The sequence below is a fragment of the Rhea americana genome, unplaced genomic scaffold, assembly GCF_003343005.1.
Source record: "Rhea americana isolate MKP2758 unplaced genomic scaffold, rheAme1 scaffold_251, whole genome shotgun sequence".
In the NCBI taxonomy this organism is placed as follows: Eukaryota; Metazoa; Chordata; class Aves; order Rheiformes; family Rheidae; genus Rhea; species Rhea americana.
The window spans coordinates 966,023-984,783 of NW_028186370.1; the positions used below are offsets into that span (position 1 = coordinate 966,023).

Genomic DNA, 18,761 nt, shown 5'->3' on the forward strand with positions numbered 1-18,761 from the left:
CTCTCTCTCTCTCTCTCTCTCTCTCTCACACACACACATACACGCACGCACGTACTTCCTTCCATTTGATGCACTGTGATCCTCTTCAATGTCACAGTGAACACTGACCCATGAAAGAAGTGAGGCTTTTTTTTCCGTGAGTAGGCAGTTTTCAGAACTTCTCTTTTCTATAGAACTAACACTGATATCAGAATTTTTTAAAATACAAGTATGGAAATGGACTCATCTTTGGCTGGAGTTTCTCCCACTGACTAGCTGCAGTGATGATGAACGGTGAATGTGACAAGATTACTGAAGACTAGGCATGTAAAATGTGAGGAAGCCGTGTGGGGAAGTTGCGCTTCATTTTGTAATTATTTTCTGAAGTAAACTTCTTGTTTATGCATGCATGATAACAAATTCAAGGTTTGCATGCAGCTGGACCTTCCAAAACACTGTTTGTAGACTTTAAGGCAAAGAAAAACAAACATCACTCAGACATAATTTTAAAATATCTAAGTATCTGTTCATATTCTGAAACGGCTTTTCTAAAAACATCACTTAATAACTGTTTGTTGTTTATACTCAATAAAAGTTCCAAACTTTTGGAACTTTAATTTTGTTTAAAATGCACTGTAAAAAGCCATGTAATTATACTAAAATGAGCATCCTACTTTCCTGAGCTCATGAGTCAAAGTAAGAAAGATTTTTCTGAAGGATGTAATGGACTAATTCTTTTGCCTGTTCGTTCTGGTAGACTTTAACACAGTACCCCATATCTTGAACCTTTCTAGGATGTATAGTTTGGAAAAATGTAAACTTCTGAAACACAAAATACTACATGCAGGAACAATAATTCTCTATGTCTGCTGTTASCTCTAGGGTGCAGAGTAAACCTATTAGAGATGCATGTGGGGTTAATTTCATATGTTTTATTAGAGCTCTGTTGAGTTTCTATGAGAAAGGGTGACATTTTTCTTGTTTTGCTTCCTAATGGTTTGGAACAAAGCCATATATGTCTCAAGAAAGTAAAACATACTTTTTTAACATATGAATAACATGAATTATGTAGACTATTTCATGATCAGCACACAAGGATGATTGAGGTAGGTTATAAATGGCTCTTAAGTGTCATGATAGATGGGAAATATATGCATAAAATGACTGGAACTGGAGATTCTACAGAACAGGCTGAATGACAGTTTTAAGTAATACAGGATGTTTTACTTTCTTCCACTTCAGGCATATGCATGTTTACATAGTTATAAACAGATAAATAGGCTAACTTAGAATCATAGAATTGGTAAGGTTGGAAGGGACCTCTGGAGATCATCTAGTCCAACCCCCTCTATTCAAGCAGGGTCACCTAGAGCATGTTAGACAGGGTTGCATCCAGGCGGGCCTTGAAGATCTCCAGAGAAGGGGACTCCACAACCTCTCTGGGCAACCAGGTCCAGTGCTCTGTCACTCTCACAGTGAAGAAATTCCCCCTCACGTTCAGGCGGAACTTCCTGTGGTTCAATTTCTGCCCATTGCCTCCTGTCCTGTCACATGGGACAACTGAAAAGAGTTCAGCCCCGTCCCCTTGACACCCTCCCTTCAGGTTTCTTATACACATTGATGAGATCCCCCCTCAGTCTTCTCTTCTCCAGGATAAACAGGCCCAGCTCTCGCAGCCGTTCCGTACGGGGCAGATGCTCCAGTCCTCTGATCATCTTAGTAGCCCTACGCTGGACTCTCTCGAGTGGTTCCACGTCTCTCTTGTACTGGGGAGCCCAGAACTGCACGCAGTAGTCCAGATGAGGCCTCCCCAGGGCTGAGGAGAGGGCCAGGATCACCTCCCTCCACCTGCTGGCAACACTCTTCCTAATGCCCCCCGGGAGACCATTGGTCTTCCTGGCCACAAGGACACATTGCTGGCTCATGGTCAACTTGTCGTCCACCAKCACTCCCAGGTCCTTCTCTGCAGAGCTGCTCTCCACAAGGTCAGCCCCCAGCTTGTACTGGTGCATGGGGYTATTTCTCCCTAGGTGCAGGACTGTGCACTTGCCCTTGTTGAACCTCATGAGGTTCCTCTCTGTGCATCTCTCCAGCCTGTCCAGGTCTCTCTGAATGGCACCACAGCCCTCAGGTGTATCAGCCACTCCTCCTAGCTTGGCATCATCAGCAAACTTGCTGAGGCGGCACCCTGTCCCTTCTTTCGGGTCATAGATGAAGAAGTTGAACAGGGTGGGACCCAGTACTGAGCCCTGGGGGACTCCACTAGCTACAGGCCTCCAGCTAGACTCTGTGCCACTGATGACAACCCTCTGAGCTCTGCCTTTCAGCCAGTTCTCGATCCACCTCTCTGTCCCCTCCTGTAACCCACACTTGCTGAGCTTATGTAGGAGGATGTTATGTGAGACAGTGTCAGAAGCCTTGCAGAAGTCAAGCAGTGAAGACTGAAGCAAAGAAGGCATTCAGTAATTCTGCCTTCTCTGTAGCCTTCATCATCAGGGCTCCCGCCACATCAGATAGTGGGTCCACATTTTCCCCAGTCTTCCTTTCACTACGGATGTATTTGAAGAAGCCCTTCCTATTGTCCTTGACATCCCTTGCCAGACTCAATTCTAGCTGACCTTAGCCTTCCTCGCTGCATCTCTGCATACTCTGACTGCATTCCTATAATTCTCCCAAGTAGCCTGTCTGCTCTTCCACATTCTGTGTATTTTCTTCTTCTATCTGAATTTGGCCAAGAGCTCCTTGCTCACCCATGCAGGTCTCCTGCCCCTTTTGCTGCACTTCTTGCTCATAGGGATGCACCGCACTTGAGCTTGGAGGAAGTGATGTTTGAATGAAGTGATGTTTGAATGAACTTGGATGAAGAAGGAATGAGAATAGAAATAGGATAGTTGTGTCATGACAGCTTTGGGGAAAAATAAAAACACTTATAGATTTAAGCCATCATAGTGCATAGAATTTGATACAGCATAGATCAAAAGAGTGTTGCTTTTCTAGTATCTGTTTCTCTCAGTGAAAAGTAAGGTGATGATGCGTTATAGGTAGGGACCTGTGGGAGACCTCAAATTTGTAGTTACAGTATTAACTAGTAAAAAAAAAATGTACAACTGTTGCTCTACTTCCTCCTAGGGGGAAGATAAGCCATTCAAAAATGCTACTGGCCAGCAATATGAAAACAATCTATTTTGTTTATATATGTTTATACCTACATATTTATATATGTAGTTATATTTATACATATTTGTTTTCTTTGTTTTTTATATTGATTCATAATGATCATATATCTAACTTTTCTGCAAATATTTGCATACTTCAGAAGTCATCCACTTATTACCTTGTGGCAGAACTGGTCTTAAACAGGAGAGATGACAAAATCTGTAACATACTTGAACCTGCAGGATCTGTTCTCATTTGGTGGGAGTAAGCCCTTAGGAGACAAGCAGTTCCTTAAACAGTTGCTTTGAGACCAGTTACAAATTGTTGATGATTCTGTGTGAAGGTGGATTTGTACAGGTGTTGTACTGCAGATGTAGGACAGGAAACACTAGCAAGAGAACTTCATAATTAAGAAGCCTAGTTTTGCCTCTMTGATTTTTTTTTCTATTGTGCAGCTAGCATTTACAACTAGAGGGGCTGTAACTGCTTCTGATGGTGGTTCACTTTTTTTTCATTCAAAATAAAGCTGCTTTGAGTAAGCACAGCTCATATTTCCTTACAAGGGAAATTTGTGTGTGCCTAGTTTTGGATTAAATTTTAGTATTTGTAAAAAATTATGAAGGAGAGGCTAAAATGAAAGTATGTGTTTGTTTTATTTCTTGTTAAGTTTTGTTTCTTGTTGAGTTTTGCAGAAATTACTGTATTCAAGTTCAGCTGATTGTTTCTGTTTGTCAAAATATGACTGTGTGATGTTTGCATTAAAAAGCCTCTGAAGAGGTAGTGGGAATGATGAATACTTCCTGAAATAAACTGGAAGATATGACTGTGATGAGCTAGAGCATTGAGAACTTTTTTTTTTTTTTTTGTTAACATGCTTTCCTGTTTTGGTACAGAGTAGTTCTCTGTCAGTTGAAATTTATTGGCAAACTCTTTCCCTAGTAGAGAGATTACTTATTCAGTGGAAATGTATTGAATAATACAGGAAATAGACATCTCAGATTTTTAGGAAAGATTATTGGGATGGAAATTAAGTGATGAGAAGTACAAGAAAGGGAGTTAGCAGAATATGTACTGGGGAAGGGTCAAAATCTCAAGGCCCCATACTGGTAGTGGGAAAGGAGATAAAAAGGAGTGTGGATAGACAGAACAGTGGTAGCTGGCAGACAGAACTGAGAGGATTAGTTACGGAAACCACTGTATTTGGTACTCCAGTGTATTTGCAGATCAGAGGTTCTTGTCATGCTAGGAATTTTGGCATTTTTATCCAGTCTCATGCTGTAGAACACAGAAGAACTTATTGTCATGGTTYTTTATTCCTTTTGAGTTATTGGGCTATGGTACAGTATCCTTCTGCTTAAGACTGCTGTGTTTGATTTTGTTTCTCCTGCATGCTCTATGAATTAGGATATAGAATAGACCTCAAATCCAACTAAAATGTAACTGCCCTAACCATGATTTACAAAACTGATACAAATTCGAATGTGATGGAGGAGCTGGTAGTAGAAGGATGTAAATAAAAGGAGGCCTCTTCTCTGGGTTCATTAGATGGGCATGATTGGGAGAGATCAAATGGTATACAATGCTGGGCTGTTCATTGCAGCCCTTTGTCTGTATGTCTCAAGGGGCAGGGAAGTGAGAATGAGGTAGAAACAGTGGTAGAAGCTTTATATGTTCTGAGGTGTGTCAAAGTAGAGAAATGCAGCAGTTTATCATCACCACCACCACACATGTATTGAAAGCTCTTGGAATCATGAAGAATCGCAAAACAGTTAAGATTTAGGGGATGTAGCTTAACTTCTTTGAGTAGTAGCTACATCGTGCATCCATATTAATGTGTAGTAACTAATTAAATATAATGCAATCGTTAGAAATAGATATCTTCTAATTGTTCAGTGAAAACATTTTGTAATCAATGTCTGTTATCAGAGTAATATGGTTCCATATTTTAGTAGCATTTGGGAAGGACAGGTTGCATGTAGAGGTTTCAGTGGAATAATATGGAAAAAAGGGAAACCAAACTCAAAGCTTAATCAGCTATCATGTGGCTTTTTTCCCTCGTCTGATAATAGCAGTGAATGCATAAGAAGGAACTTTGTCACTGGCTTTCARGTAGGGAGAGTTTTCTGTAAAATGTATGGTGTGAAAAAATTAAGAGAATCTATTCTGAATATGTATGTATGCATTGAGAGATTTGCTTTATGTTCTGTAATAGGCATGAACTTAGAAATCTTGTGTGATATGAAATAGAAATGTCATTTTGAAGTAAAAGTATTTCTGTGTAAATTTTAACCTCTGTAGATACTTAATTCATACCTTTCAGTCCTCCTATCTGTTTGATGATTTCAATTTGCTGAATTATGTGCTGCTGGATAGCAAGTGGCATCTTATGTTGCTTAGCACAAACACATCGATGGTATGCAAAGTCGAACTCTTATTGCTTGTGCTCTTTCCTCAAAYTAGGTTTATATAGCAAGGCTACCTTTTAGGTAGTTCTGAATAACCGTGTTCCTGGATTTAGGATCTGCATTCTCTTGCAGACTTCAGCTTATTTTGAGATAACCAGACTTTACTATTGGTATAATAAAGCTACTAAAAAACTCCTTAAATCAATGTGAAGTTATTTTTCATGTAACACTCAGTACGCAATATAAGAAATGTGTAATGTTTTTACTATTAGGAGTGATCTGCTGGGAAGCTATAGAACATGTTCTTATAGGAAGCTTTTGTCAAATATAAATATTTTGCAGTTGGCAGGACTTCTACATAAATGTTCTTTGAAAGGGCACGCATAAGAATTGTTTCATAAATGTCTTTTCTACACAGTTTATTCTCCAGATATGCCTTCACGGCTTCCAATCCAAGACATCTTTGCTGGACTGGTTACGAGTATTGGCACAGCAATACGATACTGGTTTCACTATACACTTGTGGCCTTTGCATGGTTGGGAGTCGTACCTCTTACAGCATGTAAGTATTAACTTTCTGTGTTGTAATGCTCTTATACACAGGAAAATGTTTTGCTTAATATGGCAATATTTCATACAAGCATTGTTGGTTTGTTTAAGAAAAATCACATATTTCACTTCTTAATGTTTTTCAGACATTTCTAGCTATTGTTACTTTCTTACATAACCAGTTTGAATTGTAAGCCAGTACTACAATGGAGGAAGAGGTTAAGAGAGCACAAAGTGCATAAAAGGGCTTTCAAACTTCTTGTTATAAAATTACTACTTTCAACTATGTTCTTCAAAGTCTTTATGAATTTTTTTATTTGAGATTACTTACTTATTAATTTTAGCTAGAAGAATTGCAGTCCTGTTTTTCTTAACGATGTAGGAAGTGAAAGTACTAAAACTAAAATCTCTTATAGTCATCCAGTCATGCAGTAAAACTTAAAGCCAAACAAAGGCCTGTAAGTAGTGAAGGAAATTAAGTTTCTGTGACATTTTGKGTTTAACTGCAATAATATTTAGAAAACCAAAGCTTTAGCATATCATTTGACAATCTTTCCATGTATAAGAATCACAGCTTGACAATATTCTATATCAGTTATAGTATACCTCAGACAATATTTAAAAAGATGCAAAGGAATGTTGTTGTAGCAGGRTTTGTTTCAGGAATCACTAATGTTCTTACAGAGTGAAAACTTGTACTTTTGCAGCTATCTTACAGTTGTTCAACAGTTTATTAAAGTGCTACTTTTATTTGAGTGTTGGCTGTTTAAAATTATTCAGTGGGACTTACAATAGGGAAGATCTTTATGTAACGAAGTTATGACGCTTTAACTCAAACGTTCCATTTTTTCTTAGCTGATCAGGGGGAAAATGTTAAAAAGTATCTTTGGAGTTTTATGTGACCTAGAAGGAGCGTTGTAAATCTCTTAGTTAATCAGCTTTTTTTGTGTGTTATGGGGGAATGATAATTTCAGTCTGCTTTTCAGGAATAACTGTCATGTCTACACACTTTAAAGGACAGTAACATTTGCTTTTGAAGGAAGTATACTGAAGTATTTTGCTTCATGTTAAGCTATTTAAGATTTAGTATAAATTGTGTTCTTAAATGAAAAAAAAAAGCTTTGCTTCTGCTATGTTGAAAATTCAAGTACAAATTTGGGGCTAGTGAAAAAGCTTGAAAATGAAACCAACTACAACAAAATAAGGGTCTCTGTATAATCTTGTGGTCTAATATTACGCACTTATGCCATAGTTTCAAAGTATATTTAGGTTAAATTAGCTCTGCACCTGAAATAAGCAGAAAGGAAATGAACTGGTGAGAAAGGAATAAAGATCATAAAGGCATAAGCCTCCTTTAACTGTTTGACCTGGAGTTTTTGTTCATTCTGTAAGCAGAGTATAGGAAAAGAGCATGCATATAAACTGCTGTAGTATCCAGACTGAAATTCACTTTTGAAATACAAAGGGAAAGAACTATTGATTCCATAAGCTGAAAATACAGAGAAGATGAGAAGCAAAAACAGATACAGTGCTCAATCAAGAAAATGACTGGAAGTGCATCTTTAAACATAGAAAAACACCCCTTGAACAAAAGAGCAGGAAACCAGTAAATGCATCTCCCTACACAGTTTTTCARTATGTTCAGTGCTTTCAGTTGTAGCTGGTGCTGTGTTAGTTTGAGTCTAGCCCAATACTGACACCAGCTATAAAGGAGTGATCCCATTTCTGCAGCCTGTCCTTCCTATAGGACATATGCCAGAAAAAAAGAACTTTTCAGGACTTGGAGTAAACAGGATTTATAGACTGTCCTGGATTAAAACTAACCATTATTTAAAAATTTTTAATTGACTAATTTTAACCTGGTTGTTACTCCTGTCTTTGTTTTATCTGTGTTACAAATGTCAGTCATTTTGAATGTTACAGCAGTGTAAAAAAAAAAAAAGTTTTATGTAAATGTTATTTAATGAAATGAATTACAGCAAGCCAAAAGTTTTCAGGAGACTGTGTCATTTTTTGATTCTTATAATCTGACCTGTTGTTCTCCCATTGCCTCTTGACCTTTTTTTCCCCCATTTTCTCTTGCATGTTTTTCTTCCTCCTGCTATCCTATCCTGCTCATCTCTTCCCTCTTACAGRTTTTTACTTTAGAGAGTTTTATTTCTGAGAATGGAGTTCTCTTCCTTGGGTTTTTCGATGAGTCTTGATCTTTTATCTTTGTCTTTCAAACTGTGAATATTGTGAACTTAAAAGACCAGCTCTCCAAAAATGCTGAAATGTTGCTAAAAGTCACTGCATACAACTTATCTACATAAGACTTCTGAAAATGTCGTTTTTAGTTTTAATACTCCTTTATTAAGCAGACATAGCTGAATTATGACTGATTTTTATGAGTGACTAGGATTTTTTACTTAATTTCTATTCATGTTACATTGTACATGTAGCCCTCTTTATGATTACTTTAAGAATTAAAGGGTATAGTGGAAGGAATCATTTTATTTGCACGTTATGTTATCCAGCATGACAGAATTATTCAATCCAACAAACCCTGAAATATCCCTTAATTTCTTTTTTAAATCGTTTATCCGTCATCAGGATCTGTTTCAAGAATGTAGATTGATATAAATCTGTTGTCTTACCTTAAATACTATAATCTTTTTCTACCTTCATGTATTTCTGTCATCTGGTTCATACTTTTTTGTGAAGCTACTCACACACAGTTAATATTTTTCTTGTTATTTTCTATCTTGAAAAAAGAGATGCAGAATAAATAACTTGGCTAGCATCCCAAAGGAGGTGCRTAGTAGAGCAAAGAATCAGGTGCTCCAGATTAACATGCTAGTCACGCAGTTATCCTGTTCTTGGGCAAATATATGATGATAAATAAACTCTGCATTCTTTTTGGTAACTACACTTTATTGCATACCCATCTTAAATGATAGAATAAAAGGAATTTCTGTCTGTGCGTGTTTTCAACGTAATCCTAGCAGACTCTGATGTGCTGTTACTATTCTGTTAGCACAAAGAATATTTAGATTGATGGATGAAAAAAGTTAGTCAAATGATATTCTATGATCTGTTAATCCAAAATACTTACATTCTGTGTGGTGAATTGTTGCCTGGTTCCCAGAATGAAATGCCCAAGGTACCTGAACAGTACTTGAGGTACAAATGAGGTGTGTGCACCCAGAAAAGTGAATGCTTCCACTAAGGCAATAGGAAATGCTGAGGTAGGTTGTCTGAAGAAYCTCCCTTGTCAAATCTAAGAAGTTATGATCAATGTGAGACCAGTAGTTACATAACATTCATAAATACAGTATGGTATATGAATGTTTTTTCTAGAGTTGCCAGTCTTCTAAAAATACTGCATCTAAAGGAGGTGGTTGTATACATGTTTCATAGTTTTGTAGTGATCAGAATTGTGGAGATTTATAATAGAAATACTAAAATTGGTATGAGTGCAGTAGGAGTGGAAATGTGTGTGTGAGCCCCAGAAGAAACGGCAGAAAAAGGATTAAATGCATGTGCTAATAGGACATACTTCTATAGCATATATGCTTCTATAGATGCTATAGAAGAGCATCTGTATGTAGTTTCATTCAGATGAAGAGGGGAAACAAACTGACTTAAAGATAAGGTGTCATAAGATGAAGAACAGAATTGGAGCCGTAAAGTATGCAGATGTGGAAGACAAAAACTGGAATTTACAGATTTTATTTAAGAGGAGTGAAATAAAATAAGGCAAAAGATCCCAAACACCATCTACTCATGAAGGTTAAATAAGAAAGTTTAAGATCAGCAGCAGCAGTCACAAGAACCCAAGAGACATGATGAGGATATGATAGTTGATGTCCTTTGCCCTAAGTGTTGCACACAAGTGACCCTTTCCAGACCACTTGGGTACACCTGTCTTGGTGCATGTAAGTATGTGAATGAGTGAAATCTGTGAGAATTTTAGCTTATTTACAGATTAGTTTGTTTAAAGGTGGTGTATAATAAAATCTCCCTTTTCCATAAAATCTCAAAGTGAGTTTTGTTACTCTGGTTTCCTACAGCATAGTGTAATCAGGAATTTTTCAGACTTACGTTCTTTGATGTCTTCAGGCTAACAGAGTTCACAGCTACATCTTGCACTTTTGAAGTTCTCCCACCATGTAGCTGGACAGTAGACAGAGGCAAGCTGTTGAAACTCACTTTGCAGCAGAAGATCAGTATCATCTTGCTGAATTTTATTTAGTGGCTGTTAAATACAAAATGTATAAACAGTACTGACTACAGTGAAGCTGTCCATTCTTATTTGTTTGGCTACAGTGATTTTTTTTTTCTTAAGCTCTAACTTGCTTTGGACTTTTGAATTGTGTGTTGTCACCTGTTTTGAATTATTCTGGGGAGGTGAGTGTTGCCTTCCTCAATGCTCTGTTACCTTTTGTATAAAGGTGAGCATAAACGCTAGCTAGGTTGTGGTGGTGTTTTTTTATAAAAGGGGCAATTGTCAGAAGATAAATTGTATAGAAAATACACTTCTGTGATTGAACTTTTTTAGTGGATTGATGTAGAAACACAAACTTTCTGTGAGGTCTAAACAAATTTAACTGAACTATTTAATCTTGGTTGCACAAATGATAGTATGCAGGTTTATACTTGTGTGCCTGTGCACGCCTAAAGGATGAGATGAGAATCTTAAAGAATTGCATTTCTGGTTTTAGGTGCCTTAATTCTTCTTACATCCTGTTTGGAAAATCTGCGTCATTGTCCTGTGGCTCTGACTGTAATTTTCTAAAGTAGGCTGTATGGTCTGGTAGCCTACTTTTTTAAAAGATCATGACTGAAGAATGATAGTAAAACTAGCATTAATAAACATCAGATATTAATCTATAAAATGACAGTGCACAACACAAAATGGTTATGCCCTTGCTATAGGATATTATGATACCAGAAGTTTATACATGTTGAAAATACGATTCAACAAATCAATGGGAGAAAAATCCGTGAAGGATTCAGTATCGCAAAGATATTGTGGCACAGGAACTGTGAGCTGTTCTTGCTGGAGCACATGAATCTACTGCAGATGTATTGCTACAAGTATTTTTAACCTGTTCCTGTATCTTCCCTTAGGCATCCATTGCTGGCTGGTGCTGGAGATAGGATACTGGGCTAAATGAATCTTGAGTCTGATCTAATATGGCAGTTCTTATACTTTCAATGTATACTTTATCAAGTACACTCAGCTAAAATAGTTTTGTTCAACGTGCTGTTTGTGTTCTAAGTTCTGGTGCAGTAGAAGTAGTTAAAGGTTTAATGTAGACTCATACTTTGTTTGGATTAAAGTATTGGCCTTTCACAGCAAATACAATATTGAGGTGTCTTTATGAGTWACTTAAAATTGCAATGCCTTTAGTTGCCTGCTTCCATGATACAGGATTTTGTGAACGTTTCCTCTTGGCTCACTTGAAGTTAAGACTTTTTTTTTCCCCTTGTGATAAGTTTATTTAAGAAACAAGGCAAAAAGAGAGTACCTATGACCCTTTCCAAATGAAGCTTTAGTCAAAAAAGGATTTTTACCACGTTTCTGTTTCTTTATGCAGGCCGTATCTACAAGTGCTTGTTTACTGGCTCTGTGAGCTCACTACTGACGCTGCCGTTAGATATGCTGTCAACGTAAGTACCTGACTAGCTTGATACAAATTACTTCTGTAATCAGATAACTATGAAAACAATAGCTTTGGAAGTTAGCATCTCCTTCCTCTGGTTACGCTTTTTGTTTTCCACGATCTTAATACTGCTGCCCATTTTTCTCTGCATGGCAGGAAGCATGACAATCTGTTTTACAGTACAAGTCATTTCACTTTGAAGTTCTGTTACTGAGGATCCTTGGAGATAACTGAATTTATAAAGTGGGCCATGTTTAATAGTTTCTTATGAAAGATTTGTATTTGATGTCAAGAAATTTTATGTGGTAAAATCTCCATTATTCATTTTAAAATCCTTTAAACTGGTCTAAAGTCTTGTCAGACTTTCTGTACCTGATGTCTCATAGTAGAATATTAATATATATTAGTATGTTAATGTGACACTTTGTTACTTTTTTTATTTTTAATTTAATTTTATCCATACTGAGTCTCTTTAGTGATGAGGGGTTTTTATTTGATTGCCTTCTGTTTCATATTTGTATTTTAATGCTACAGCTGCCGTTTGCAGTTGGATATTGTCCATCTTAGTCTTTTAATCRGTATCTTTTATAGAATTAGTAAATACTAACACAATAGTGTTTCAGGCTGGTTTTTATTTTTTCTTCCTTGGGCCTGAGGGATTGAGATTAAATTTGATTAGAATAAGTTGCAAGTCATGCATTTTTAACGAATGTCCTATACTTTCTTTGAGGTACCCTGTTTGGGGCTTTTTTTTTTTTTTTTTTTTTTTTTTTTTTTTTTTTTTAAGACAGGTTATGTTACATTTCCTTAATTTTTATTAATAGAGAGAGATACTCACTGGAATGTATTAACTGTATTTTTCCTGTGATCTCACAGTAAACATATATTGGAATTCTTGAGTTTTCTGAGAAAAATCCAAAATTTTACAACTGAATTTAAAACACCTCATCACATGTCTTCTGCTAACTACTAAATTACAATCTGTACTTGGGAAGTAAATAAAGGATTTCAATATGTGTATAGTTTGAATGGCACAGGAAGCTTTGCTTTGACATACCTTTCTTTGACAGTCTGTTTCAACAGCCCCTGTGTCAGTCTTTCCCTTGGGCTTTGTTCTTGTCCTTGTAGTATTCACTGTGCTGTGCAAGCACAAGAGTATATATGGCTGCATGGGGAGCTGGACATAAAGTACTTGGGGTAGCAGGATAGTTCTTATTTTAAAAGCTTATTCTAGCTAGTCAGTTCTCTGAACAAATTCACTGTGCAGTCATGCAGCACAGGTCATGGCTTAGTACAATGAGTGGGAACAAGTGGGAAGGGGAGCTGGAATAAGGACAAGGGTTACTGAACTTTTTTGCTACTGCTTTAAAATTACTTATGACTTGTTAGATTAGGGGTTTTTAAAGTATAGAGTGGAATAGGTAATATCTGAGTTAAAAGGCCAGAAGGTAGAGCAATCAGAGTCAAACCTTGCAGTTTCATTTGCTTAGGGTAGCTGAGCAGATAAAATAGTGAGGTACGTATTATTGCTGTTTTCTGACTGGTACCTTTCTCAGATGCCATAAAATAAATAAATAAAAAAATCTATCAGCTTGTCACCATTTCAGTTTTCATCATTTGGTATATTTTACATTTTCCTCTTTGCTTTGTAGGTTATTTCCCAAAAGCCTCTTCATTAAATCTTGGAAGAGTTTGTTTTTTACACTGTCACTTAAAATATTAATGTTTTGCCTTCATCTTTAATTTTTCAAAATAATGTCAATTTCTGTGACAAAAGATGGTTGAGTCATTGTAAGCGGATGGCACTTGAAAGAGAAGTTAATGCTTTAAAATAGGCCTTATACTGAAGCAAATCTGAATTAGATTCCCAGAAGAACCAAATTTGTTCAGCCAGTTTCATTTACTTTAGTGGTTATCATGTTACTTTTCCTATTCTTGAAGTTTGTTTTTCGTGAACTAATCTTGAAGCTTTTCTTAGTGAGTCAGATCCTGTTTTTGCAGAAATATTTCTGTTTTAATAGTGATGATTTCACAGATCATACCAGAAGGGAATAATAAAGCCTTTTTCAAACGAGTGTTTATCTTGGCACTTAGCACTATTAATTAACATTAACATCGTATGCTTGCATTTACAGCTTTTCTGCAAGAAATCTACTTTGAAGAGATTTTTAAAAACTAAATAAAAATTACATGCAAATACTTCACTTATGCAGCTAGATAAACTTAGCATTTCACACAAATGCCATTTTACTTGTTGATTATGGACAAGGAAGGGCCGTTCATTGTAATTAACTGACTGAGTTTAGTTTGAATAAGCAAAAGATACTTGTCACTGATTTTTTTTTTTTTTTTTTCCTCCTTTTTAACAGGGAGAACTTACTGGCTGACTGTTTGCAGGGTTGTTTTGTTGTGACATGCACTCTGTGTGCTTTTATCAGCCTTGTTTGGTTACGTGAACAGATTGTCCATGGTGGAGCACCACAGTGGTTAGAACAAAATCAGCAACAGCCACTAAATGGAGTTGGTCAACAAAATGAGGTAAAACTTAACTGCTCAGTCATTGAAAATAAATTTAAAAGCTGTGTGTGTGAACAAATACATTACCAGACTCAATATCATTTATTTCAGAGTATCTTTATTTGTGTGTTAACATTTGTTGAATGTAATTTCTATAGTACTAAACAGTGATGTTACTGTTTTTATAAAATATTATTGAAGTTCTGTAAAAAGAAATGTTAATGGATTTGTTTAGAATAATTTATTTCAAATAACTTAATTTGTATAGATTCTTATGACTGTTACAGACTTGTTTCTCTATGCTTTTTGAGGAGAACTTTTATGTATAAACAATTGTCAACTGTGGTAAATGAAGATACATKGCAGTTATTTTGCCATTTTCATAAATATTTCAGTAGTTTGTGAAGTAACATTTCAGTGCTCTATAAGCAGTTGGAGGTTCTGTGGAACATCTGAAAATGGAATAGTGCTCATTGGCTATGTTACAGTACAAAATCATAAAAAATACACACCATTCTGAGTAATAGTCTACATCAATGTTTGTAATAGCTGCAAAAGTTCTAGTACATTCTATTTATGATTTAAGACAGAGTTTGAATCATCTCTGTTACAGTATATTTTGAAATACTGTAAATTTTAAATACTGTAAGCTTTCTCCCTCACCACCCTTTCCCACACTGTTAGTGCTTACAAGAGGCACTCAGGCAGGAGAAGAGATGATAAAAGCAATGTATCCATAGAGGTAAAATTTTATTTTCCTTCATGATAAATGTCAACTTTTTAAAGACAGAAATACAAATTCTCAGCTTGAGGAGTTACTTGGGTTGTCTGTGTGTTGTTATCTTTCTAATACAGTACCAGTTTTCATCAGGATTGAGAGTACTCCCCTCTATGGAGCACTGGTGAGACAGCATCTGGAGTGCAGTTTCCCTTTTTGACTCCCTGTTATAAGAGAGACACAGACAAACTGGAGCAAGTCCTGCAAAGGGCCACAGAAATGATTAAGGGATTGTAACTTCTGACATATTAGGAGAGACTGAGAGAGCTGGGATTGTTTAGCCTGGAGAAGAGGAGGCTCAAGGGGGTTCTTATTAGTGTGCATAACTACTTGAAGGGAGAGTGTAAAGAAGATGGAGCCAGACTCTTCTCAGTGGTAGTGACTGACAGAACAAGAGACAGTGGACATAAATTAATGTATAGAAGTTTCACTTAAACATAACAAAAGGTTTTTTACTGTAAGGCTGATTGAACACTAGAACAGGTTGCCCAGAGAGGTTTTGGAGTCTTCATCATTGGATATATTCAAAACTTGACAGAACATGGCCCTGAACAAGCTGCTGCAGTTGACTGTGCTGGGGGAGGTGTTTGTTCAGTTTTAGACTACACAATCGCTAGAGGTCATTTCCAACCACAACTGTTCTGTGAAGAAGTCTGGCTGTTTCTGCAGCTCTTTAAAGAGCTAGGTTTATTCTTGCCAAATTTAATGCTTATCTAAAAAAACTATTAGTATGTGTTCTTTCTGGACACAGGTCAAACTACAGCAAGAATATAATCAATTTAACTGAATACTAAATACTGTTTCTGCAGGCTCAGGCTGTTGCAAATGGAGGTGTTGAAAATGCTGTGCTTGATCAACCAGCTAACCCAGCTGCTGAGAATGTAGTTGTAGGTGAGAACCCTGACATTCAAGAAGAACAGGTAGATGAAGAGGAAGAAGATAACGAAGATGAAGAAGATGCTGTAGTAGAAGATGCAGCAGATGCAAACAATGGAGCACAAGGTAACAGGTGACTCAAAACAGTAATGTTCTTCTAATTTTTTTTTGAATATACATGAAACCRTTGTTCAAAATAGCTGTCATAATTCAAGGAAAGTGTTTGAGTAGGCTTCTACCACAGCTTACTTACCAGCTTTGATTTTGCAAAGCTTAAATATTTGTTTCAAGTTCAGAAGCATTTACTTGCTGAAAATTATCAGCAGTCACGAGTTGAATGTTATGCACTTAGTCTTTTTACTTAAAACATGGTATGGAGAGTTTACATCTTGGGTGAGTCTGACAGCTGTAAACATGGTCATTGTCTCTTCAGATGACATGAATTGGAATGCTTTGGAATGGGATCGTGCAGCAGAAGAGCTTACTTGGGAGCGAGTAAGAAAATCATTTTCTTGAATTATTTGAGTTTTTCTGAGGCTTGTACTTGATTTCTAGTATTAATTTATTGAAATCCAYGTGGGATAGATTCTGATACTGTTGTATAGTATGAAAACTGGAAGTGAGAGTCTTCACTTGACTTAAAGTAATTAAAATATTACTGTGTTACTTGTGGACTATAAAAAAGGCATTTCTTACTAGAAATGCAGTAACAGCTTAAGCATCTTTTAGTAGAGATCTTTCTGATGACTTCAACTTGACCAAGTAAAGAAGTGAATTGCAACTTGCACTGAGGATGCAAGGCCAGATCAGGAGCATATAGGTGTTAAGTGATATATAGAAAAAGTAAGTATTAAACTATCTGTGGAAGCATTCATCAAACTAAACAAAAGAGAACCAGAAATTCTTGCTGAGTATTTTATTTACATATTTACAAAAGACAGGGCAAGTGTACTTTTTTAAAAAAAGGATGGAAGATTGCAGTGTAACATTTTTCTATTTTTGGATATTCTATTAATGGATTAGAAATTCCATGATTATAACTTGAGACGTGTGTCCGCTGTAGTCATAGCAGATTGTATAGAGACTAGAGAGCTACTTTTTAACCTGTGAAGTGGAATACAGGAAGCAGTGAATATATGATTAGTTCAAAACTCAGTGCATGCTGCAAAATCCACCTGGAAGTAGATGCAGCAGCTTCATATGATTTATCATTGCCGCTAGTGCCCAAGCTGGATAGTTACAAATCTAGTTTTCTATTCCTAGGCTATGATGCAGTCATAGCCTTGACTGTAATGTGGAGATACGGTTTTCATGAGGACACAGTCGTGATCTTTCTTTCATATCTGATACTGTGTATTTAGTTTGTTTGGAAGGTTTGTTTGGTAGTGAAAAAGGACACACACAATTTCAAGTTTCTGTACCCAAATTGTTTATCTCAAGAGAAAAGTATTACATTTCTGGAACAATTTAAGTGCTGCAAAATGTTGAAGTATTCTTAATTTAAAATGTTCTGATGCCTATCCATGAATATAGAAGTCAACTCCAGTAGACTTGCATAACCATTTCTGATCCTATGCTGGCATACACAACAGACATAYAATTGGCATTTAGTATTGAAAGTGGCTCTTCAGTTATGCCATCTTGTGAAAATAACATGCAAACTTTCTAAATTTTCAGATACACTTGCTTCTTATTTTAATTGGTAAAATATGTTCAGTTTTAATATCTTGGAACTTCAGCACAAAACTCTAGTAAAAAATAGCCTTGAATCTGGTATTTTATAGCATTAATCATGGATTATAAGTAACTGGATTATCATAATGGAAAATCCTTGAAGTGAGCAGGAGTTTTTGGACTAGATACTCTGGTTTTGATTGTTTGGTGTACACTTTCATAACAGCTGTTAGTGGTGAAGGATTTGTTTCCTGTCTTCCCCAGCTGTAAATCAATTTCTGTTCTAAACTTAAAACTATACAGTATAGCAAATTTAGAAAGTTTTCAGTTGCCTTTATTCATTGAAGTTAAAATTTTTAACCTTCCGTTTTTCTCAGCAAAACATAAAGTGATATTTTGCAATTAGCAAAATACAGAATTGTTTTATTAGTGTTTGAAAATAGCAGTTTAGTCAGTAAAAACTCCAGAGAACATAAAGATCTTGATTGGATTCTTCAAGTCCTTGAGAGAAATAGCTTATAAATTAATTGCTTACACATTTGGTTTGCTGTATTTGAATACATGTGTATTAAGATATTCTATATGTATACCATTGCCTTTGATTAACTGAGTTGGTTGTGTTTGAGTACTTAGTTCCTACCTTTATCTTTTAAAAATTATGTCGGAAGTCTGTTGGTCAATTAATAGAAAAGTACATGACTCTATTAGACATWAAAAATCTGGAGTAGAAAAACTGTGAGGTTTACTTTATATATGTTACTTTTTTCTGATGAATGAATAAACTTAAATTTCTTTTCCCCCTAGATGCTTGGACTTGATGGCTCTCTGGTTTTTTTAGTAAGTGAAATTCTGCTTTTTAAGAATTTCTATAGCAGACTTATTTTTAAGAAATTTTTAATTTAAATTTTTCTATTTGAAGTTCTGATTTTAATATGATATATATTATTTAAAGAGATTTTCATTGTCAAATGCAGTGTCACATTCAAGTAAGTTTCCTTAATTTTAGGAGTTTCAAGTAGTACAGTATAGTACTTCCTAGAATTTTTTCCCCTCTTGCATATTCTTTCAATTAGTACAAATATTAATCTTTTTGAAAGTCTACACAGTAGTGGGTCTGTGYAGTAGAGCACATATCTCTTAAACTGATTTCAGAATGTTTTTGATTAAGATATTTTAGCA

The 18,761-nt window shown here is 36.0% G+C and overlaps 1 protein-coding gene across 2 annotated transcripts in view; it reads left to right on the plus strand.

Moving 5' to 3' along the window:
* MARCHF6 (membrane associated ring-CH-type finger 6) overlaps nt 1-18,761 on the plus strand; it is a 55,903-nt gene that overhangs the window by 9,497 nt on the left and 27,645 nt on the right. For both annotated transcript variants that reach the window (XM_085307067.1, XM_085307068.1), the window contains exons 4-9: nt 5,959-6,102; nt 11,672-11,744; nt 14,107-14,275; nt 15,842-16,034; nt 16,342-16,403; nt 18,387-18,419. In XM_085307067.1, the coding sequence (XP_085163193.1) occupies nt 5,959-6,102; nt 11,672-11,744; nt 14,107-14,275; nt 15,842-16,034; nt 16,342-16,403; nt 18,387-18,419 (674 nt within the window). The remainder of the gene's footprint in view (nt 1-5,958; nt 6,103-11,671; nt 11,745-14,106; nt 14,276-15,841; nt 16,035-16,341; nt 16,404-18,386; nt 18,420-18,761) is intronic.